The sequence below is a fragment of the Numenius arquata genome, chromosome Z, assembly GCF_964106895.1.
Source record: "Numenius arquata chromosome Z, bNumArq3.hap1.1, whole genome shotgun sequence".
NCBI classification, from domain to species: domain Eukaryota; kingdom Metazoa; phylum Chordata; class Aves; order Charadriiformes; family Scolopacidae; genus Numenius; species Numenius arquata.
Window position 1 is genome coordinate 41506131 of NC_133616.1, and position 24559 is coordinate 41530689.

The 24559-nt window shown below is 34.0% G+C and overlaps 1 protein-coding gene across 1 annotated transcript in view; it reads left to right on the forward strand.

The window, feature by feature from the left end:
• VPS13A (vacuolar protein sorting 13 homolog A) overlaps positions 1 to 24559 on the forward strand; it is a 111188-nt gene that overhangs the window by 81921 nt on the left and 4708 nt on the right. Inside the window, exons 58-71 of the mRNA XM_074165882.1 lie at positions 925 to 994; positions 1476 to 1581; positions 4624 to 4737; positions 6573 to 6718; positions 6844 to 6925; positions 7936 to 8049; positions 8517 to 8592; positions 8685 to 8848; positions 9190 to 9235; positions 9502 to 9625; positions 10867 to 10981; positions 21355 to 21440; positions 22109 to 22232; positions 23777 to 23851. Of these exons, the coding sequence (XP_074021983.1) occupies positions 925 to 994; positions 1476 to 1581; positions 4624 to 4737; positions 6573 to 6718; positions 6844 to 6925; positions 7936 to 8049; positions 8517 to 8592; positions 8685 to 8848; positions 9190 to 9235; positions 9502 to 9625; positions 10867 to 10981; positions 21355 to 21440; positions 22109 to 22232; positions 23777 to 23851 (1442 nt within the window). The remainder of the gene's footprint in view (positions 1 to 924; positions 995 to 1475; positions 1582 to 4623; positions 4738 to 6572; positions 6719 to 6843; positions 6926 to 7935; positions 8050 to 8516; positions 8593 to 8684; positions 8849 to 9189; positions 9236 to 9501; positions 9626 to 10866; positions 10982 to 21354; positions 21441 to 22108; positions 22233 to 23776; positions 23852 to 24559) is intronic.

The following is a 24559-nucleotide window of genomic DNA, read 5'->3' on the forward strand; positions in this document are numbered from 1 at the left end:
AAAAGTGTTGCTTATCTTGATGGCAATGAATCTGTTGCACCAATTCTGTATTACTTACATTTGGAGTTCTGAGGCAATGAGGATTCACTTTTCACCTTTAGATACCCAGTTTTTTCCTGCTGCCCCAAATAAACTATTTATCTTAATCATGTTGTTTGTTTTTTTCCTTTGCTTGGATGCAATAGATGACTAGTGACCTATCTGAAATAATCTTAAGTAATCAGAAAAGAAATGTATTCCGGTGGCAGTCTGAAATAAAAATTGCTATATGAGGCAACATTTATAAGTGTTGTAGATGGCAAATTTATATTTTGCCTGTTCTGTGTGTAGCTTTCTGACTTCTCCATTGCTTGGAGCATAGAGCTCAATGTCAGTATACTGTGTGATAAACTGTAGTTTTTCATTGACTCATTCAGAGCAAAATCAGTTGAACACCAGAGTAATCTCAGGAGAGGTTCTGGTTTGAGGCAAAGAATACTGCTTGTAATTTTGTACAGATGCTAATAAGTTGTCAGCTGTTTATGATACAAACATGATCAATTTCAAGCTAGAATGCATAAATCTGCCAGGTTTTTTTAGTTTGTGTTTTTGTATCAGCCATTGGAAATTCCTATTCCATGACTAGGGACATGATATAATTCTAAGATTATGTCAATATTAATTTGCTTTGAAATGAAAATGGTACATTTTCAGAACTCAGGGAAATAGAATTTTGATGTTTCATTTCATCCTTCTCTTCCTGTTCCTTTCTGCTCCTGCTCTTTTCCCTGATTTAGTTGTTTGCCAGTCATATCCATTATATAATCCAACTTTACAGGATTGAGAAAATCCTGAACATATATGACATTTTCATATTAAAAATATAAAGGTATGTATATCACATAAAAATTTGTGCTGATCTCTTTTTATTTTACAACTTCATAGCACCAAAACCTTTTACTGATGTCAGTATTGTCATGAGAACTGCAGGACATTCACAAATATCTCATATTAAGTAAGTATTTTGACATATTCTCTTTTACTATCGATTATATTTAATCAAGCTTTAAAATTAGAATTATTATAAAGGCAAACGTGATGCAAGATAATTTTACACCAACTCATTCTTGGAAAGATCAGAGCACTTAGATGAAAGCTGAGCCCCATTTATTATCCATGTAATTGCAGAGTAAAGCAAGGATTTTTTATGAAGATTTTTAGTCTTTTCTAATTTAGAAAAAACTGTCTGTTTAACAGTGCGATATACAGTGTTAAATGCTGCTACTGATTAAAACAATTCTGGCTACAGGAAACGTGTTTATCTTGCACCGCTATGGGAAGACTTCTTTTCACCAATAATGGCAAATCCCTCAAAAAAAAAAGAAAAAAAAGTACTTGAAAGTCAATATGAAAGTGGCCTAAGTACCCTAGGTTGTTTTACGTGTTACACGTTTTCATAAAACACTTCTAACAATTGTTTTTTGTTTCATGTGTAGGTATTTTAAAGTGTTGATTCAAGAGATGGATCTCAGGTTAGATCTTGGCTTCCTGTATGCACTGGTTGAATTCTTTACTCAGACTGAAGTGCCAAGTGACCAAGAGGTAGAAAGCTTTTGTTGTTTAATAGATTTAAATTTGGTAATTATTCAACTTGTATTTAAAAAAAGAAAAAACAACTTGGTCTTCTGTTTCTGTAACACTGGTTAATTGCTGCGTCTGGGACTAATATGAAGCTGTGAGGTTTTTAAGAGTTACCGTTGCCCACGGTAACTCTTTCCTTTATCCTCATCTTGCATCCTATGCGAAGAAGGCTTCAAAACCTTCTGTAAAGAATGAAATTAATGCTGTTGTAGACTCTTTGGTATTACTAATGCTTGAGAGATCAGTTAATTAAGAAACCAAGACAGGAAGGAAATGAAAGTAATACTCTTTTCCTTAATGTATCTTATTTTAAAAAATAAAAATAAATCTAGGAAAAATCTTGGTCAGGAAAACACTGAAACTTGCCTGCCTATGAGAGCAAGAGAATGTAAAAATAATGGAGAGAGAAGTTGATTGGAAAGTAAAAGTGTCTTCAGTAATTTTATGCAAAATTATAAAATTGGAAGATGATGTAGTTGGCATGTTGATGCTAAGTGGAGAGGAGAGGGCAGTAGGAGGGAATTGAATTACTGTACAGGGAGAATGAGAGGAGTTTGTACATAGTAACAGTAGAAATAAAATATAATAGCATGAAGTGCAAGGTAGTCTGGGAAATAATGAAAACTTCGGATACAGCCATAAAGCAACAGAGGAGCCAGAGTGTCTTGGATTTGCCAAAGAAAACCGAAAAAGGTGGTAAGCTGTATTGGTACAGTGCAGTTCCGGTGTATATTCAGCATGCTATTCTTGTTGAGCGTATTTAAATTTGAATGTCAGCACACTATGAACTGATAAATTATTTAGCAGAAAGTGTATTGGCTTTGTCTGTATCTCAAAAACGCCGCTAGTGGAAAATGAACCAGAAATATTTGCATAAAAAATCTGCCTGGATGAGTAGAGAAAAAATGTCATTTTTAATGGATCATTAAAAGGTATTGTCTTACTGTGCCAGTGAAGGGTATGCTGGAAAGGCAACTTACTTTGCTTTTAGTTCTCCATATCTACACATCAGAGATTTAAAAAGTTTTACTGCTCAGGGATTACACTAAAACAAGGAGAAAAGATTAAAAAGTTGCTCCAGTGTAAATATGAACTGAAAACTAGAAGGAAGTGTGGAACAACAAGAGAATTAATTTCAGGAATAACATTTCAAGCAAGATAAGAATCTTGTTAGAATTTTGTAAGCTTACAGCAGAATATATAAATGTAAGACATCTGCTGTGTGTTGTAGTTCAGTAGATATTTTTATCTAAGTAAATTTGCTACTCTTGTATGGTGTAATGTATTAAATATACCTTTAATTTCCTACTTTTGTTTCTTAAGCATGTGGAGTTCTTTGCTTTGAATTTTAAAAAGAAGATTCTGATTTTGATGGGTTGCGTGTAGCTTGTTTTCTGGCCTGTGTTAAAAGAAAACTAAACGTATTGTCCAGTTCACAGAACGCTTACGTAGTTACCTTGAGGTTGGGCTTATCAGGCTTGAAGATCCAGTTGATTCTTCCTACTCCTGTCCTTCTTTCCTGTTGCTGTAAATTGAAGCCTAAGGGTTCTTTGCAGAGCGCTAGTGGCACCACAATTTTGGAAAGACTCACAAAACATGTTAATTGCTTATTGACATAAGAACTCCTGTCTCCTGGTGGTAATGTAAATTTAAAGTAAAATTTTAACTTGAATAATGGCATCCTCTCTGGTGAGAGGCACCTTTCTCTAAATCAGGATCTAAACATGTATTGCTAGATAGTCTTTTCTTATTATATTATAAACTTCTGAAGCAAAACTGAGTAATGTAATCTTTTTAAAGGCTGGATGAGTCCAGTTTTGTTAAACATCTTTAAAAATATAAATAGTAAGAATGAACATTCTAATTGTGACTTATGAAATATATGAAAATTTTAAGGGTCCCTTAAACAAGACAGTCGTTTAATGAACATTAATAATGTTACTTTAGAATTATTTCAGAAACGTCACTGTATTTTTATATGCAGGAATATGTAGTCTAATCTGGTGGTTCCCAGCAGTGTGCTAGGGCTTTCAGTCTGTTATATCTGTTGATACCACGTGTACCTGTGAATTCTAGATTATTGTGGTAACTTGAAGAATTATGTTAATTTTCAATGCATGGTTGTGTAGTTGAAAAAATACGTTGTATTTTATTCGTTCTTTCCCCCTCCCCAGATGGAAAGATTAATGGTTTCAGATCAGCATTGTGAGCTGAATCACTGAATCCAGAGATTAGAGGAGGCCCTCTTCTGCACTGTCATTTTTAATGGAATTGTAGGGCATAAATTTAGGATTTGATCCGTGCTTAACTATAAGTGTCTTGGCTGTTTTGCTTGTTTAAGTAGCAATGTGGTACCTGGGTTTACTGTTTTGAAAGGACATCTCACGTTATTTTCAGTTACAACTTCAATTTCTTTGACTGCTTAAGTCTTTTCTGACTATAACTTTAGAATTGTTATTATTTAAAAATTTTAAAATGTTTTTTATACTGGGCCAATTCTTCAAAAACTGTTGTAAAGGAACTCTATCTTTTGAAGGAGAAGGGCTAGATGAAGGTCTTCTCAGAGTCTGTAAAAGTCTAGTTTCTATATAAAAGAAAATAGTCTTTAGTCTATTTTTTCGTAAAAGTTTTGCACTATATTATGGGTTCAGAAGGGTATATATGTATGCCATTTGTTTGACACAGGTAGAAATTGTCCAAACTTTACTTGAAAATGTTTGGTATATGAACTTTCATTTAAAAAAATTGGTTTGTTTTTACTATTAAATAGATGTATGTTGGATTGTATTTTTATGCATGTGTTTCATCTTCTTCATACAAAAAAAGACAAGAAGCAAACTCCAGTTAAAAGTCCTCTATAATGTTGACTCTAATTAAAAAAAAAAAAAAAAACAGGAGGGTATAAGTAGTATTAGTCAATGTATTGCATCTCAGTGACAAATGCATGGTAGTTTTATGTACCCTAAATTTTAAAGTAATATATTTTTGAAAATGCATTCACAGCTAGAACTTTTCAAGAAGGATGTTGAATCTCTTCAAGAAGAACTGATGAGTGTGTCATCAATGGATACGTCACAAATCAGCTTGTATGAATACTTTCATATCTCTCCAATTAAGGTATATCTTTTTCACATTACGACCTGTGTTTGCTCTCTAACTGAAGAGTTGTCTTCTGCAGATAGTAGGCACTGGAAGTGAAGAAACATGGTAGAGGTGGTCAAAAATAAAATTAAAAGGTGCTAAAAATGGATAAGTGCTTTCATTGTTACCACTAACTTTATGTTTGATTTACATTAATATTTATTAAATATTTACATTAGAAGTTCATTATTTCATTCCTATCCATGACTTTATATACAGTAATTCTTTTTATTATTTAAGAGATCCTTGCAAAATGCTATAGTTTGTGTGCAGACATTGTGTTGCAGGTTGGGAAATAAGGTCATTTCTGAAAAACATATACAGCTAGCATTACTGTGCAATGACATTTTCTGCTTTATTGTTACATACTCACTGGAAAAGCAGTTTTGGTTTTTACCCAGAAGTAGACTTAACTGGAGTATTTCCCCATTCCCATAAACAGTCAGGTACAGCTGTTGCATACTATGTGCATACTTACATGGAAGCAAAAGCCTGTTTGTCCAAATATAACCTTCATCCATTTGTAGCTTACCAGTCTTGATTATTGCCTAGCTGATGTCATTAAAGCCGTGGTGGTACTTTGTAGGCTCTATGACAGCTCTTAATAAGAGAATCTCTGCTCCATCCCATGAGAAATAGATCACAGAACAGTTTGAGTTTAACTCTTTATGGTATCTGATGAGGTGTTAGAAACGGTCTGTTATTAGAGCAGGTAATTCCAGCAAATGCTTGGCTAGCTTTATGTAAACAGCTTAGCCTAACTCATTCCAAGTATATTTAGTAGCTGTTTCAGTGGATCTTCATTTAGACGCTGATAGGTATGTCTCCAGTGGTTTTATTACAAAAACTGCTCAGGACTTGACAAAAATAAAATGTCTTTCATGTGTTAAGATAGCAAAGTGAACACTTTGTAACAAAGTAAACAAAAGCTCGTTTTTTAATTAATTCTCTCATATTTGACAAGAAAAATTACATGGAGGGGATAGGGTGGACTAAATGGGCTTCGGGTTCTAATAAAAGATTAGTCTTTAACAGTTATGAAGTCATTATAGAGCTGTGAATTAAGGGACATGGGTTCTGCAAAATGAGCTATGGATCTTTGAAATGAGCTATAGTTAAGCTCTGTTATACCATAAATTAATGAAATTGTGGTGTCTTCAGAGAATCGGAAACAGGCATAACTTCTTTCCATCTGATTTTGAAAACTGCTGAATACACTTGTGCACTATTGAGCCCCTCGACCAATTTTCCTGAAAGTTTTTCTGTTTTGAGACCGTCACCGTAAGTTCTGTGAAACGAAAACGTTGGTTAATTCAGGTCTGCACAGATGGGGTTTTTTCTTGTATACATGTTCCAGTGTTTATTTAGCCCCTGTAAAACTTTTTTTTAATAATTATTTGTTTTCACTCTTTTGTTTATCATTCTTCCTTGGACACCATGCTATGTTGTAATTTTCAGTCTGCTTTAATTTTAGATATTAGTTATAGAAACAAAATGTTTTGGGAACAAGCTAATAAGCTAAATTATAGCTAAAACATTCTGGAGTCTTTATGGAAAACATGAGTAAGCAATTTCAAGTTTTTGTTTTCTTAAAAGTAGTTGCGGTTATTCAGTTTGACTTTAAATGTCACAGTCTTTTTATTGCCTTATGTGGTGTATTTATGTTTTCTGTTACGAAGTCAGTATGATTTCAGTCAAGATTAGAAATGCCTTATCTCAATTTTTAAATAATCTAAAATATTATAAAGATAGAAATATAATACTTCTAATAACCAACCATTTTATTTCTCAATCTCATTTTTATTCTTTAGTTACACTTAAGCTTTTCACTCAGTACGGGTGGAGAAGATAGTAACAAAGAAGAACGAAAGAATGAATTGATACCACTTCAGTCCTTGAATCTCCTGCTGAAGAGTATAGGGGCCACCCTCACAGATGTACAAGATGTTGTCTTTAAGTAGGTTGAAAATATGATTGTAAAGAATGCTTCCAAAGATTAAACCAATATTACATATGTTAGATTTTATTTCGCTCGGCATAATAAGGGCTTAATTTTTTTCTTTCTTTTTTTTTTTTTTTTAGGTTGGCATTCTTTGAACTCAGCTATCACTTCTGTACTACACAGCAGCTCCAATCAGCAGTTATAAGACATTATTCAAAACAGGTTGGAATAAGTAAATTTCACTATTTCAGTAAATTTATATTTTGAAAGTGCTACTGTGCACTTTGTTTCTATGAAAATAAATAAAATTCAGCCTTGTATGCTTTTACAAAGGCTGAATACATAAACACATACAAAACAATTACTCATTAGTTGGATTCTATTGCCTTTATAGTGGGGGCAAGTACTGTTTCCAAATTATGACTAGAGGAAAAGTGGCGTGACAAAACAACTTGCTGGAATGGATAGCGAAAGCAAGCACAATGCAGCTCTGAAAGAGCAGAGTTGGCATCAAAATGTTAATGCTTTTTCTTAGACATTAGTAATACATGAATTATGATCCTTTGGCCGTTGTGTACTCTTCAGGTCCTGTCACCTAGCTGAGAGAATCCAGCAGGCACGCTTTTGCATAAAAGAATTAGCTGTCTTCTATCCATCCATCATTAATAATAAGGGATTCCTTGGACGTATTAATTTAGTGATTGGTCCATCTTTAAAGGAGAAAAAATCTGTACAGGGTTTTAATTGGGAAACAAGTTATCTATTGTTCTCTGGCCCTTCCTTTTCCCAGAAGGGAAATTTGCAGTCTCCTAGGAGATGCTCAACCTTTTTTTTTTTTTTTAAAAACAAATTACATGTCATGTAGATGTAGTTATAGTGTTTTGCAGTCACAGTCAACAAAATTTTCTCGACATATGCAAACGGACCAAATTTTGTCCTGTAGTATGAGAGAAACGTAGGTAATGTGCTTGCTTTATAAAATCTTATGAACATTAATGTCAATTATTTGTCAAATGCTTGTAAGAAGTAACGTTTATTTGGCTGACAATATTATTGATTTACTCACTGTAAGATCCTTTTTAATACAGCTACTTCTACTTTTTCCAATAATCAAGTTTGTTATATTAAACTCGTGTTGCTTTCGCTTTTTTTGATCTGGGCATACTACACTGTTTGCCTTTGTTTTAGTGTAATTTCTGAAATATTTTTACTAATAACTATTTTTATTTTAGGCTATTAAACAGATGTATGTTCTTATACTTGGCCTTGATGTCTTGGGTAATCCATTTGGATTCATAAGAGGCTTGTCTGAAGGAGTAGAAGCATTCTTCTATGAACCTTACCAGGTAAAAATTTCTGCCGCCTTTTTATGAAATGCATCACAAGTAGATAGATATGAATTATAGTGAAAAATGTGGATATATTAATGCCTTTTTTGGTTTTAAATTTAGATTTTGAATTGAAAATTGAAAGTGAAAGTCCTAGGAAGAGTTACCGGAAAACTCAAGTGAAATAAAAAGGAGAGAGTAGGCCATTAAACTTAATTCACAAAAGACTGTTACTTATGGTTCTTATTTTAAAATAAATTGTCTTTTTCCTCATTTGCCTTAAAATAAGCAGACTTCAGGAAATGATATAGTATTGTAAAACAGTCTTTCTCTCAGGTGCTCTCGTGGGCACTTTCACACTTTCTTTCTTGGTCTTACAGCCTTGCTCTCTTTGTCTTATATAAAATCCAATGCAAACGTAAGATTTAAAAATACGTAATGCAAGTACTATTTGAAGCTTAACACGAATCCTTTTTTTCCTGTAGGGAGCCATCCAGGGTCCTGAAGAATTCATAGAAGGAATGGCACTAGGACTTAAAGCACTAGTAGGGGGAGCTGTTGGTAAGTTTCAGCTTTATCACAGTAGTATACTTAATAGTAAGCAATATAGGTGTTTATAAATTGCATTGGCATTTTACTTTATTTTACAATAGGTGGATTAGCTGGTGCTGCATCAAGAATCACTGGTGCTATGGCAAAAGGAGTAGCTGCGATAACTATGGATGAGGATTACCAGCAGAAAAGGAGAGAAGCCATGAATAAACAGCCCGCTGGTCTGAGAGAGGGTATCACTCGTGGTGGAAAAGGATTAGTTTCTGTAAGGAGAAAAAAATTATAAAAATATTTATGATCTTTATGCAGGCAAGAGTAAAAAATATGGAGGCTGCCATAGCCACCAGAGTTGTTACTCTTTATTTTAATTCTGGTTTTGCAAATATATGGCCACAATTGAGTGATAAAGAAGAATATGTGAGGGTAGAAGAGAAGGTAGAAACTGTGAAGTAGGTGCCTTTAATTCTGTTAACTTGTAGTGAATTTTAGAATACTCCACACATGTATTTTGAGGCTATTCACTAATGAAGTAATACGAAAAATGTAAAAAATGAAAAATACAATCTGAAAGCATATTTGTAATGTATCTTTTGTTTCTCTTCATAGGGTTTTGTCAGTGGTATAACAGGAATAGTTACAAAACCAATAAGAGGTAGGTTTAGGTCTTCTGATGCATTGACTGTTCATATGATGGTAAACTCTTTGAGACATTATAAATCTTGAGTTATAAAACTTCATATCAAGATTTTATATTTTTACTGACTTTTAGTTTAAATGTTGTTTACATGAACTTTGTGTGGAGAAGACTGTGTAGTTGCATATCAAGAAAGATTTGTGATTAAATGGGAATTAAGTTTGCTAAGACTGCAAGAAAAACCCCAATGTTTTGTAATGATTTGCTGCACTTTATCCTTTTAGGAGCTCAGAAAGAAGGAGCAGCTGGTTTTTTCAAAGGTGTTGGAAAAGGCTTAGTGGGAGCAGTAGCTCGGCCTACTGGAGGAATCATAGACATGGCAAGCAGCACATTCCAGGGTATTAAAAAGTAAGTAAAATAAGTGTGAAGAATGACATGGTACGAAACAGACAATAGTAGTATTAGTACATTGGGTCTTTGTATCAGTGTATTGAGTCTTTGTGTCAATGTTTCTAGATCTCTCAACTTTGTCATTAATACAGATGAGCTATAAAAAAATGTCCATATTGTTGCTTATATAATAAATAGGTGGCTATTTAAAAAATACACAACTGATAGCATTTAAAAAACACAACATCAAATCTCAGGATTTCTAGCTTTACCAAAGAAAATAGTTTAAAAGCCTCAACAATCAGACTTCCTTCAGTTGCTGAAATTGCTGACTTTTTTTCCTTTTACTCCTTTTACTACTTTTTTTCCTTTTACTTACTTTCCTTTACTCAGGCAACCTGGGAAGAGTATAGGGATGTTGCCCGGCTGTGTAGGAATGAGGTCAGGGAGGCCAAGGCCCTGGGCAACCTGGTCTAGTTGGGGGTGTCCCTGCTGACTGCGGGGAGGTCGGACTAGATGACCTTTGGAGGTCCCTTCCGGCCTGGACCAATCTATGAATCTATGAATATACAGGAAAAGAGGACTTCTCAGCTGCATCGACTTTTTAATTATTACTGTTATGTGAGATGGGTTCCAAGACTACCAGGTCATGCCAGGATCTATCCTGGTTGTTCAGAATGAGAACTGTTAGGACTGCACATTGAATACTGTGATTGTCTCATTTCAATAAACCCGTTGCTGTAGATTATCTCACACCGTAATGTATAAAGTAGTAGGAGGAAGTGTTTTGAGAGGGCATTTAGTAGCATCCTCTGAATACAGGTGTTTAATGGCCCCATTCTTAGTCAGCCGGACCACTTTTGCTGCCACAAGATTGCCAGTCTCTTTTGTTTTCCACTTTTAAGTTCTTTAGCAGAGAAGTGCAAGAAAAATACCAGAGCAGAAGTTCTGTATGGCACAGCTGTCTTTTGTACTGCAAAAATTCAAAATTATACTTAGGCACTAATTAAGTATTGCAGGCATGTGCTCAGTGTGCCATCTGATTTTCTAATAATCATTCTCTGAAATACATTTCTGAATAAAAACTATTACTGATTCATAGAATATCTGCTCAATGTCTATTCATGTGCAAAAGTACATACATAGACAACAATTGTTGTACGAGTACTTAAATTTAATTTGTATTTAAAATATTTTAGAGCCTTTATGGTTCAGTAGAGATATTGACACATACCTTAAATTTGCTGCTTTATTGTCAGAGTTGCAGATTCATCAGAAGATGTGATAAGCCTACGCCCACCTCGCTTCTTTGGTGAAGATGGAGTTATTAGACCTTACAGATTAAGAGATGGAACCGGAAGTCAAATGTTACAGGTGAAGAAAATCAAAGATAATTTGACATAACTTTTAATTCATATATTGAAATAATTATTTTACAAAATTTCCCATTTCTTAAATTCCCTACCATCCCTCGCCTAACAAGAAGTTTCATTTAATTTCCTGGGCTTATGACCACTTTGGTGATTCAGTTTCTGTGACACAACCTTTGAGAATGACAGCATAATTTATACTAGTATATCCGTAGAGGCTTTTGCAAGATGTAGAGCATTTTGAAAGAAGAAAAAGGTTTGTATGTATACTTAAAAAGGTTTATGTCTTTAACTTTTATTTTTGATACATAATGCTGGTAAATGCAAATGTGCTTATTTCAGTAATTTTATAGTACACATTTTAAACAGTGACTTTTTAATCTCAGTTTTATGCAAAACAGCATTTTAAACACTTAAAGTAGCTGTATTTATGTGATACTACAACTCTTTAAAGAACACAAACAATTTTGAAGTGGGATAGTGTTTGCATGAAGAATATGCTGAGCAGCAGTTACTGTTAAATAATTCAGCTGCCATTTAAGCAAATTTGACTCCGAAATCAAAGTGGAAATAATTTCAACTGTTATGCAGCTTACAGAGTTTCTGGTTTTTTTCTCTGCATTTTAGAAGTAAAACTGCATTTTAGAAATATTCAAACAGAAGAAATAAAGTATTAATTAGTGATTGCATGAATGTAAACAGAATTTTTAAAATACATATTGAAGGATTCAGAGTGAGCCAGGGAAATGTTGGAGAAGTAACACAGAAATAACCATTTTTGGAGAAGTAAGTAAGAATGAAATACGAAGTAGCCTTTGGAGAGGATTTTTAGACCATTTTGAGAATTATCACAACTGTTTGTTTCATTTTGAGTTCCAATCTGATAGTTTCTGTTTCTCCTGCATTGTATTAGTGTGTCTTTTGTTTTCTGGTAGAAGAGGATTGTCCTATTTGGGACATCTCGGCTATGTTTGCCATACCATTCACTTGTGATCTAATTCAGCAGACTGTGAAAGTTCTTTGATAACAAATAGTATGCCTCTGCCTGCCTTCTAATGAGGTAGCTCTCCAATTTAAAGCTACTGTTATAAAGCAGCATTGCCTTAACTAGAGCATAGTTAGAAGCTACTGCTAATGACCAGCATAAACTTATTGCTAATCTTTATCTTCCTTTTGGTATTTAAAACATCCCCTTCTCTGTTTGCAAGTGTACCACTAAAACAAATATGAGCAAGGCAACAGCGTCAGCTCTAATGTGCAGCCTCCTCTAATGACTTTGCATTGCTTTTGCTTCTTAAATTTGTGCGTGTTTGCATTTTGGTTTTTTTCTGATGATTCAGAGGGAGAACTACTCTTGAAGAAATGCTTTGAAAGATCCAAACAGGGTTGTAATTCTGTGTAGACAGTCAAAACAAAGTAATGAATTGCGTAATTTTTTTTCAGATGTTAATTTCTGATATAATATGTTTGATATCTTAATCTTATCTTACCCTACAGTGTACTAATGTTTTTGGTTCTTAATGTTTCTGGATCTACAGATTATTTCTGTGTTTTGTATGAGACTCAGTGTATCACATGTTCCCTGTGTGAAGGAGTTTGAATAACATCATATAATCTTACAGGGCAAAAAAGATTATGCTCCCTTTTTGCATACAGGTCTGGTGACTGGCCCCACTGCAGTCACTGTGTTGTAACATTTTCAGCGAATCACTGGATTAGATTGGAATGCACTTCTTTTAGTGATTTAGAGATTGTATATGCTGAATAAAGGAAATGGGATATAGGTGATTTTGAGTGCTCATACTGTGTGCTAAAGTAGGATGTCACTTCAGAATTTGTTTTCTTGGGTTTTAGTTTGCTTTAATTAACATTTGCCAGACAAAATAATACTTCTACACTAATTCTTCTGCTTTTTTCTTCCCTTACCATGCTTTCAGAAAAGACAGGCCTACAGGGAATGGACTAAGACTCACAGTAGTAGTGATGATGATGACAGTTAGGATAATATGGACTGTAACAGATATGCATGGCCTTTGTCACTTTTTTTTGACCTTTAAGTATTAAATGTTGCTGCTATAATTCCCACTGGGAAATTGGGGATGTCTGATATTAAATCTTATTTTTAAAACTGTGCAAAAAAAAATGTGGGGAAATAAACTGTATGATGGTGAATGCTAGGCAAAGGAGCAAAGTATATAATAAAAATCATCTTATAGTTAAAATTGGATGTTAGGTGAAAACAGTATTGAATAATATGAAGAAATAGTAATACCGTGACTTAAGAGTTTATTTCCAGGTGTTTCTATCAAATGTGTTTAAAGGTTTTGCATTTACATGTGTTTGACAGGCTTTATTTATAATTTGCTAGATGGAATGCTATTAAATGTGTTTACTAAAACTTTACTGAGTTGTACAGTCATTATTGGTGTTAAAATGCTGATTGTTTTATTTCATATTTCAAAAGTATTTTGTCTGCTTTTCTTTTTAACAATAAACACGTCTAAAGTATATCTAAAATGGATTCATCTGTTCTGTTCCAACATTGTTTCTCATGTTTCCTGGAACTAGATTATGTAAAAACACTAAATGGCCTATAAAAGTATTTAAAAGATAAAATACATTTATTCTTTTAAAAGGAACATTTAACATAAACCTTTAATTTTTCATTTATCATTTGTTTTACTGTAATTTTTACATACCTATTTTGGGTATCCTTTGGAATCCTTAGATGTGTGAAATAACGGTTTATTTAGTTATTTTTGATTGTGACCATAAATTATTTGGCTCTTAAATCAGTATTTTTATTTTCATAGCAAGAAAAAAAAGTAAAAAATCCACCCTAGAACTAAATCCTGTGTAAAATCACGGACAACTGGAGAAAATACCAGTACTTCTACAAGGCTCTGTGTAGTAAAACATATGTAACATGCTGAAGTATTTAGGTTTTTTATTTATCTAAACATGGGGGAAGAAAAGAACACAAACAAGCAACATTGAACCACAATAGTTCTGTATTGTAAATTCTATAATATAGCTTTACAAGTTACTTGGTTTTTTAAAAATTGTATTATTCTGTGTTCACTGGAATGCCTGCACAGTTTTCTCATTCTTGTTTGTGGTTTGTTGCTAAATTTAGGTTTTAGTTTTGCATTTTAAAGATGTCTTGCAATAGATATTTATGTATCAATAAGTACTGTAGTAAGAACTAACTCTTCTGCCAACATCTGAAGAATTAGAATTGCTGTAAAGCAATAAAAGCTTCTGAAATGTTTGTGTATTTACCAAAGGTGATGTCATGTCCTTCATTGTCTATTGTCTTCCAGTTACCAAAATTCTGAAGGAAAAACCATTAAAATCTGTAAGACTGCTTATTCTGGCTCTATGCCGTCAAAAGCTGCTGTGCAGTCTGATCTCTTGGGCAACAAGCCAAGGAATAGATGCCAAGTAATCTCCCAGATAAAAGAGGGGACAAACTCAACTTGAGAGCTTGTTTTAGCTGAAACTGCTGATACTTAAGATTGCTACAGATCATGTATTGCTACTTATTTTGTAATACTGTCATCTCAGAAGGATGTCTTGCAGAAGTGGATGAAAGACTATTGCGATGTGTTACTGCCTGAAACATTGTGGGAAGGATTTTGAATATTTCAGATACAAATGCATCTCAGGTATTTCTCTGAAGAATGTAGGAAATTATTTTGAACTTCAATCTTGAAAAAGACACGTCATGCCTAAAATTTGAGGAAATTGTTAGGTACAACTTTATGGAAAGGTTACTGCTGCATTTTATTAAATTCACTGTTTTTTGAGAACTTTGAATATATTACCTGACATTTTCTTATTTCCTTTTGACTTCTTACTGAAATTTCTTTTTTTATCCTATAAAATCTTGTTTTTCTTCTGTAATGAGCTGTCTCTCAAGACAATTCATTTCAGTTTTATAATAAAGCATGTATTTTCTTCATTCTTAAAACAGCTATAGAAAGAAATGTAATCATTTTTGACTGAAAAAGCATCTCCACAAAAACAAGAATTTATTTTTAGTAATAATACTTTTTTTCTGTCAAATTGACCTAACTTTTTAAGTTTCCTAACTTACAATTCTACAAATCATTACAGAACGTGGAAGTAAAATTTAGCATGAATAGTAGTACTTTCTCGGTCAGGTGTAATTAATTTAAGTTCTGCCTCAATATAACTATAAAAAGAGTTCTTTCTTTATTCGGTAAATAGAAAGGTTGTAAAATGCGAACTGAAAAATAAATAAAAAACAGTAAAGATCTTTGCCAGTATAGTTGGCAAATATGATTATATACCTTTAAGTATTTTATCTCTTTCTTGGAGTGTAGTTATATTTTTTAAGCTTTTACGTTAATAAAAAATGTCATTTTGTACAAGTATTTTATTTGTTTGTCTTGAGTCTAGCTTCCTCTGAATATACATAAGGAAAAGAAATTATTTGGATTTAGGATAACAAAAAAATGTATCACCAAGGATATTGGGATTTAATTTCTCTCTAAGTCATGGAGCCAAAACCTGTGAAAAGTATAATAGTTAACTAGCTGAAACTGATGCTCTTTAAGCCAGCAAAAATGGAAAAATAAAAATAAAAATTTAGAGATTTTTTTTTTTTAGGGATTTAAAGTACCATGTAAAAAAATATAGACCACCTTTTAAAATGCTTTTTTTTATCCTGCCCCTCCACTTTAATGTATTTTAATAGCTTACCTTTTGGCTGCACTATTTTTTTTCCTCCAATTATTCACTGGTGAATTGAATTTGAAGTCCAGTCCTGTGCTGAGAACTCCAGGATTAAGTGCCGTCCTTTCAGCTCGAGCTGCTAAGAATTGGCTATGTTCTTTATCTTTGATGTTATATGGTACATTCCTTTTGATCAGGGTTCTTTGGTCTTTTTGATTTCTCAAGGCGCTCTGTAGATTTAAGTCAGTGTAGAGCAATACTGTAGACAGTTACTGGGATCATTTAATAGACTGTTTATATCTTTGTTATTATTAGTGGAGTTCTTTGTGTCACAGCTCAGTGCCTACCCGCAACCAAAATAAATTCAAAACCTTTTTGTATTTTTAATTTGCCTTTATAGTGTGTGAGTTTGTGGGGGCTCTTTTACAGTGCTGTGTAAGGTTGTTGCCCACTCTGCTGCAGTGGATGTAAGCTTGACAGGAAGGCAATCCTTCAAAGCTGTGCTTCAGTACTGTGTCCTACTGTATTGGAGGTGTTTAGCTTTGAGTTATGAGCTTTTTTGGTCATGAGATAAGCTTCAGATCAGGTGGCAGAATGTTGGATTGGGTTGAGAAGACCCTTGTTTCTTAGTATTCAAACTTCAGCCTGCCAGGAAGAACATCTGAGGAGTGGGAAAAGTGTGTCTTGCTCCTACTTTCTCTCCTTCCATCACCCACCTTGGGCTTGGGTTCAAATCAAAACAAAAATGTCCATACTGGGAAGTACTCTAAAACTGACATTTCATGTCACAGAATTATAGGGAGAAATTCTTTCCAAAGTTCAGAGTATCTTCATTTTTATTTGTCGTTGTCCTGACTCTTTCCAGGCATTCATTCAGGCGTGCTATCTAGCTTGCTGCTCCCTTACTTGAGTCACAGCTGTCGTTATGTTGTCCTTTAGAAAACCAGTTGTGTCTACGTTAAAGGAAAGAGCAGGATCCTTACCACTTAAATGTGCAATGTTTGGACGTAGCCATTGCCCATCCCCGAATAGAAGTCTTGTGTATACTTAGAGGAAGCTAACATAGATTTAGACTCGCTAACACCAGTTGTTTCAGAACAACATAGAAGCTTGTGTGGCTGTTTCATTTTAGCTTGTTTGTGATTGAAGCATAAATGCTAATATCTGGTGGAAAAGCAAGTAAAAACTAAAAGTGTCCTAGGCAAAGCATACACCGGCTTGTTTGCTGACAGAGAATACAGAAAAGAAAATTGGAATATTTTCCATTTCCCTGCTGTTACAGTAATCACTTCAGATGCTACAAATCAAAGAACTTTGGTTGTATTGGCAGGAAAAGACAAAAAACCATCTAGATGTGGTCATTAGAATGAAAATATAGATCAGTATGTTTTCTCCATTCAGCTCATCAAATAGTCTCTTGGTATTCAGATCAAAAATTTATCAAGATGTTTCTGCTAGTCAGCATAGCCAAATTATATTCCCGTTGTGAAGCAGAAACTTAATGTTCTGAAAGAAAGCTTCTGACCTAATTTTTACTGTCCTGCATACTGTGGCCTTAGATTGAAATGTTAACCTTGACCACAAATTGTTGGTTTGAACAGAACCATGTTGATTTCAGACTTGTTATTCAGCATCACTGAATGGAATCTTGAATTCAGGTACTAACACATCGTGGACAAAAGCTTTGCTTTTTGTAGAATGACACTGCGCATTAGGGTAACTGGAATGAGGGAGTAGGCAGTAAAGGATTAAGGTTAGTTCTTTATTAGTAAAGATGAGAGAATTTTGTGTGGCAACCAAAACGAATGTTTTATACGTTCCTTTTTTTTTCTTTATTTAACAATTTTTCCCCTTTTCACACTTGAGCTAGATTGAACAAGTGACCTAGGTACTGCTTAGAATGATTAAATATTTCTATGGGGAAGATTGGCTGCGTAATTATACCAGGTTAGCCTCCTGAAAATAACAATTCTACAGCTTTTGACGAAGTCACCTTATAATTTGAGCTGAAAGATACGTTCTATATTGGACGTTCTAGCAACAGCAGTGAATTCCTTTCAGAATTCACACATTTGGACAGTAATCAGCAATCTAAAATCCAGCTGAAAATTTCAAGTTAATCTGAACATCAAGAGAGAAGAATAGCAGATTTATAACCACTTTTTAAGTAGGAATGTTCTTTACTATATTTTTTTTTTACATGTCATTTCATTTGAGATGAGTTCAAGCAGGATTGAACTTTTGTATCACACATAATACTAGTATTTTTTAGAACTATAACCAAAAGGATCATGGATTTTAAATTTTATCTCAATTACTTAAACTCTGCTCTGTTTCATTTCTAACTTTGTCAAAAGTATCTGTGCTTGCTTCTCAGTAAATTAAGATCATGTGGTGTGGTTGGGCATCTTTCCAAATGCAGAGATGCCGCTTTTAAGACAGTGAGCATATTTGCATATCCATCTCTGCACAAATGATAACATCTGTTAGATTATTGCAGTGGCATCTAGGCATTTTTACTACAGGTAAGAATAATTTGCAAAGTAGAGGTTTTGTGCTTGGATTAGTTCACATTTTACAGCTGCTGGAGTGTCTTTTTTTCAGTAGATTCATTCAATTTCCATGTTTAGTCAATGAACCATAACATATACTAAAGTAATCAGGTTATTAAACCTTTTTTAACTTGAAATACAGAAGTTGTGTTTTAAAAATTAGTATTTGTTTTCTTAAAGTGGTGAAACTGTAAGAAAAAACAATGATTGATTGATGTTAACTTTCATAGTTTTGCATCAACAAACAGGAGTCCAAGATACTTTCTCCAAACAATAGCTATGTACTATAAAATTTAATAAATGTATTTATGCATCTATATTGGGGGATCAACTATATATATCCACTTATGTTTGAGTTGTATAAGGCGCTTTGGTAGCAGGGCACAGTAGTGTCTTGGTAATGGAATAGGCTGCCCAGAGAGGTGGTGGAGTCTCCTCCTCTGGAGACATTCAAAACCTGCCTGGACATGTTCCTGTGCAACCTGCTCTAGGAGGACCTGCTTTGGCAGGGGTGTTGGACTAGATGATCTCCGGAGGTCCCTTCCAACCCCATGTGATTCTGTGAATAGCAAGTCAAATGCTAAAAGAGATAGAGATTGTAAACGAAGGGTAGAAAAACCTAAAGGCAGAAAATCTAGAAGTAGTTACTACTTAGCGTTGGCATAGATATGTGTTACCTTTGCAAATGGACTGTGCAGCCTTTTCCTGTGCTTTATTTTGCAATTTATGTCTGTTTACAAAACTATAGAACATAGATAACTTGAGTTTATGATCTTTGACTCATAGCATTTGACAATGAGGAGTAGTTAGCTCAGTGCATACCACATGCTTAACAACATCTTTGTGCTGAGCAAATCACTTGTTTATGTGTCTTAGTAGAATGAAATCCTTGTTGTGGAATTTGGTGGATGTTTAAATAGCTTTTGTTTAGCTTTGCAACTGTGTGATAGCTAAGTACTGTATTTCCATAGTAATTTTCATAATTCGCAATTCATTATCAGTAAACTAAGTAATTACAGTGGGGTGACATGACTTGTTTAAAATTAACTAGCGAGCTAATGAAAAGACAGAGAGGTAACTGCTCTCTTAAGTACCACTTAAGGGATATTAACTTCTGTACTGAGAGCCTTACCTCAAAGCGATGCGAAGCCTAAGAAATTTATATTCTTTGATGCAGGAGAAAGACTAGAGATCCTCTCCATCCTAACAAGGCTAAATTGCTAAATGCTTCTCCCCTATAATTGCTTCTAATAGGAGAGAGATACTGGTCATATTTTGCAATATTTATGATGTGTTTAATCAGTAAGAGAAATTGCTAGATCTGTCACAGTCTTGCAGATTAAATGAAATGATGTGTATTTGCTGCTGCTACTGAACCACCCTTGCTCTTTCCACAGAGATTTTTTTCTGTAAGTTCCTGTCAGCCTTCTCTTCCCTTTTCGTGTCTTTCTTACCAAGCCACTAACGTTGAAAATCCATCAGGACATAGAACTTAGACGGGTAGCCTGGTATCTGGGTCAGGTATCCTGTTTATGCTGTCTGGCCATACAGCCTCATCTGTCTTCTAATGATCCAATGTGTCGTGTGCTGGAACATTGTAGAGGCTACCTTGGGAGAGGATTTTTTTTTTTTATATATATTTTTTTTTTTTTTTTTTAGTTATGACGTAGGAGCTTTGACCCAAGTATGAGAGGCAGGGAGAGACTCAAATCGGAGGCATGGCAATCCCTGGACAAAGCTTGAATGAGTTTCCAAGAATAAAAAAAATCAACTTAAAAATCTGTTTTCCAAGCCCTTAATTCTTCATTTCTTATGCTGCTGTTCTTGCTGTGTTCATCCTGCCCCTGACACCAGGTCTTGCAGAATGAAATTCAAGCAGTGACTTGCGTATAAGTAGACATATGATCAATAGCTGTGGTTTTGTAGCCCAACAGAGTTGGGGAGAGAAAAATAATCTGAACTTTCTGAGAGCTTTCTGGAAAGCTGTCTTTTGGGGGCCTATTACTCAAATGTTCTTGCATTTTAGTCACTAAAGAATCAGCATCTTTGAGGAAATGTATCATTTAAAAAAAAAAAAAAAGTTTGGGCAAGTGGAGTTATCCATGCAGCCAGATTTGAAGTTGTAGGGCACACCTAATTAAATGTCTTTGTTGTTTTACTGTGGTGATGAATACTCATTAAATGGTTTTGCTCTTTTAACTGCGTTGAGAACTAACCTACATGTTTTTAAATATTGGCATACGTATCTGAATCAATATGTTTGTAGTTAAGGGTTTATTTATTATTGTAGTTAAGGGTTTATTATTGATTTATAATAATCTTTTTTTGCTTCTAGTTTGTAATAGATGGGACGTATGCAAGCAGTCATGTTGCTATTCCCAGCTAAGATGCAGCAATCTTAATTTGATCACTAATGTAATCACTCATTGCTCAGAAAGTCAGAAATCCAATGGTTGCCAAGTCATGTTAAATTTACAGAGCCTGTGTTTTTATTCATCTGCTGTGATCAGTATTTAAAATTTATTGTCCATTGAAGGATATTCTGCTACATATTCGTGGCAAAAGATTAAGTAAGTTCAGGGGGAAGCAAAAGAATATGGAGAAATGCTAAGCATTATCTCAAGTGCATTATTAGGTCCACTGTCTACATGATAGTGTGTTCTTATATACAGTTAAGTATAGATGTATTCTCAGAATTAATGACTCCAATGTTTTGGAGGTGACTTGACATAAATTAGGAAATGAATCCTTATTTCTTTTGTTGTATCAGAACTGTCTTAGTTAGCAGAAGTTTGGTGTGTACTAGAAATATGTAGAAAACTGAGTCCTGAAATGTTTTGAGAAATTATATTGTTCCTTGCCAGTTTTGGTTAGGATTGATTTTTATTTGCATAGCTGCATTAACAGCAATCTGGGTAATTCTAAGTAACTATGAATATTAGCTGTCACAGATCTGTTAGTCATATTCTGACTTTATCAAAGTTGCCTTTTATTTAAAAGTATGTGCTATGTGCTTTGTTATAATTTATACTTTTGGAGGATAAGTAGATTTTAAGCAGAAAATTAATACGTGAATTTATACTAGCATATTCAAAGCTGTAAAACTTTTTTTTTTTTTTTTTAGAAAATTGAAAATGGAAGATTTGCGAAACTCAGATATATTGCACATGCTATGGTCAACAGTACAGATCTGTTAATGGTAACTAAAAGGTAAACAGTTTTGACTCTGAATAATAAGCACTTAAAATATCATCAAAATGTGCATGTCTTGATAATTGTTGATCAGTAAGTACACTTTGACATGTCTGTCATTATGTTTGTAGGTAAAATAATGGGGAAGGCATGGTTAGTGTGCCATTAATCTTGTTCAACAGTGGCATTGTTCAGCACAGGAGTATGCTATTTTCAGTGTCACAGTAATTTCTCTATTTGAAATGAGAAAAGAAATGTTGGGTTTATGATTTATTTAGCTGACAAAGATTCATTGTAAGTCTGGTTTAGGCTGTAGTCAATGGAACTGTGGGATTCACTTATAAATTTGCATATTGAAGGGAAAAAGGATAATGTAGGAACAAGTCAGTAATTTCTAATAGTGGAGTAACAGGCATTGTTCTCAAATAGAAAGCCTGTACAACCTTTTGTAAAAATACAGCTAGAAGTAGTGTTATGGTTTTGCTATGAAACACAGCATTTTAAAGAAGTTAGAGGAAGGTTCAAAGTTCATTCTTTTGGAAAATATGCTGTATGATTGTTATATATCATTAGATGATAACTATTTTGGAACAATGAATGACTTTGCTAGAGCTAGGATAACTTGATAACCTTTAAATATTTTTATATGAATTTTTAAATTATTAATTTTATTTTCTGGTGCCTAGTGGTGTGTTATTTGTGACAAAAGGGACTTTTGGACAGCTGACATGTGAATGGCAATACAGTTATGATGAATTTACCAAAGAACCCTTTATCGTCGATGGCAGAAGATTACGCATTGAAGCCAAGGTATGTTAACATAACCATGGTTTGTTTCCTTTTTGTGTTACTGTTTAGAAATTGAAACATTGAATTCCTGATCTCTCTCCTTTGAATTCTTGATCCGTCTTCTAACTGAGATGCACTCAGAGAAGGGAGTTGAAATTTGACATGGGCAAACTCCTCAGATAACTAGCTTCTGACTGTTCTAAGTAGAATGGTGACTTGGTGTTTGCAGATTAATTTATTCCTTGAGACCTGGGAAATTTTTGTTGGTATGCACCAGTTTGTGGTGTATTCATAGTTTGAAAAATGGTGATACGACAAAACTCTCTCAGAAGATTGCAGAATACTTTTTTTACACACTGGCTCTGATTGGACTATCACTGGAGTGCCAATATGTGGACTTCTCCCTTACTGCAATCCCAAAGATTCAGATATATCAGAGCAATACATTTGCATGTGCTATGCTTCAAGGATTTTTTTTTCCATTTGCTAGTAATAAAATTCTTCCAAAAGTATAATAAGGTATTAATATCCTCATAAAAACTGTAATGATATATGCTTATCCCTTTCAATGCAAGTTGAAGACTATTGCTCTTAGTTGAAATTTTTCCTTTAAAAAAAAAAATCCCTAAACTTACTTTCCTGGGTAAACTGGCAGTGGACACAAGGAAAAAGATGACCACTGATGAACAAGTGTACTTACAAAGTTCCTTAAAAAAATAATATCTTAAATTCTTGTTGAGATGGTAACTGAATTTAATTTCAAACAGTAAATTTACCTGCTAGTGTTTTAGTTTGTCTCTGTTTTTAATAAGCTTCATGTGTGTAATTACACATCTTGGTTGTCAGGACAGTCTTGACAGTGTACAAAGTCATTCAGTTTTTCACTTAGATTATTTGTTTCTATTGCAGAGAGCATGAAAGGCAGAGCCAGATTGGTTTGGAATCCTCCAAACTGGATTTCTGACTGCAAGTGAACTTTTACAGGATGAAATTATTATTAGAGTTTCTGCCATTTCAGACAATGCTGAATAACATACCCATCTTTACCCCTACACAGCAGTCATTTCAGAGTCCATTCACATGTCTGCAGTATGCCCTTTACTGAAATCTGAGGTTGAAAACTGTATTTTGCAAAGCACTGCTTGTGTTCTATTTGTGAAGCCTAGATTGCTATTTTGACTACCTAAGATCCCTACTTGCAAGTCAGTATTGGTGGAATATCCACCCAGGTAATGAATGAAAAATTACAACCTTAGGGAGTACTGGATTTTGTTACCCCTCATGCTCCATTATCTGCCTTCCATTCCTACACACTCTTATAGTCCAGTCTCCAGGGTCTCCGTGGTAAAAAGGAAGTCTATTATTGCTGAAGTATTCCACTTCGCTGTGCTTTCATGCAGAAAAGGAAGTTTCTCAGGGTGTGTGCATGCGATGTGAACATACTTAGATTAGCGTAATGGGTACACATGACTGTCTGAACCATATAACTGCCTTAATGGTAAATAACTTAGTCGTAAAGTTTGAAGAAACTAACTTCAATTTTGAATTACTGGTTCTTTTTTTAGGAACGAGTTAAGTCTGTGTTCCATGCCAAAGAATTTGGAAAAATTATTAATTTTAAAAGTCCAGAGGATGCTAAGGTAAAGTCAAAATATTACAATACTATTACAATTACTGTGCTAAATTTGGCTTAAAAAGGGAAACAAATATTCTAACCTGAAACTACTATGTATACTTAAAATTCAGTATTTCTGCACAGCAATTACACAGATGGAAATGCCAATGATCTATTCAGTACTGAATTTCAAAAATACTCAATTCCAACACCAAACTTTTCCTTAGATAAAACTTTGGAGTTATAAATCTCTGTCAAATGGCTGATTTAGCAGTACTGCTAACAAAAACTAAACAATCAAGAATGTGAACTAAAATAGTACGTTTTAATAGAACGAAAAATATTTGTTAATTACTCATAGTTTTATTCTGAGGGATTGGGGGGGAGGTGGAGGGTGTCATTCCTCTGTTCCTCAAAATACGGTTTTGGCTGAAGAATGATGAAAATCCAGAATAGTAAGACAAATAGTTTGATATACAGTATTGCTACTATTATTATATACATTATTCTATATGATCTCTTCTTTATGACTTCACTAGTTTTGACTACAACAAAAAGTAGGAGCAGTTCAGGTCTGCTACCAGAACTATGAGGTACCCGGGTTGCTGCCTTGTTTTTATTAGCGTAGCTAATTATTTTCACAGACAATAAATTTGTCTTGTAAATATTCATACCAGTGTGATATAGTGCCCTGGGATCACACTTTGAAACAGTGTGCAAAAGTTCCATTCTT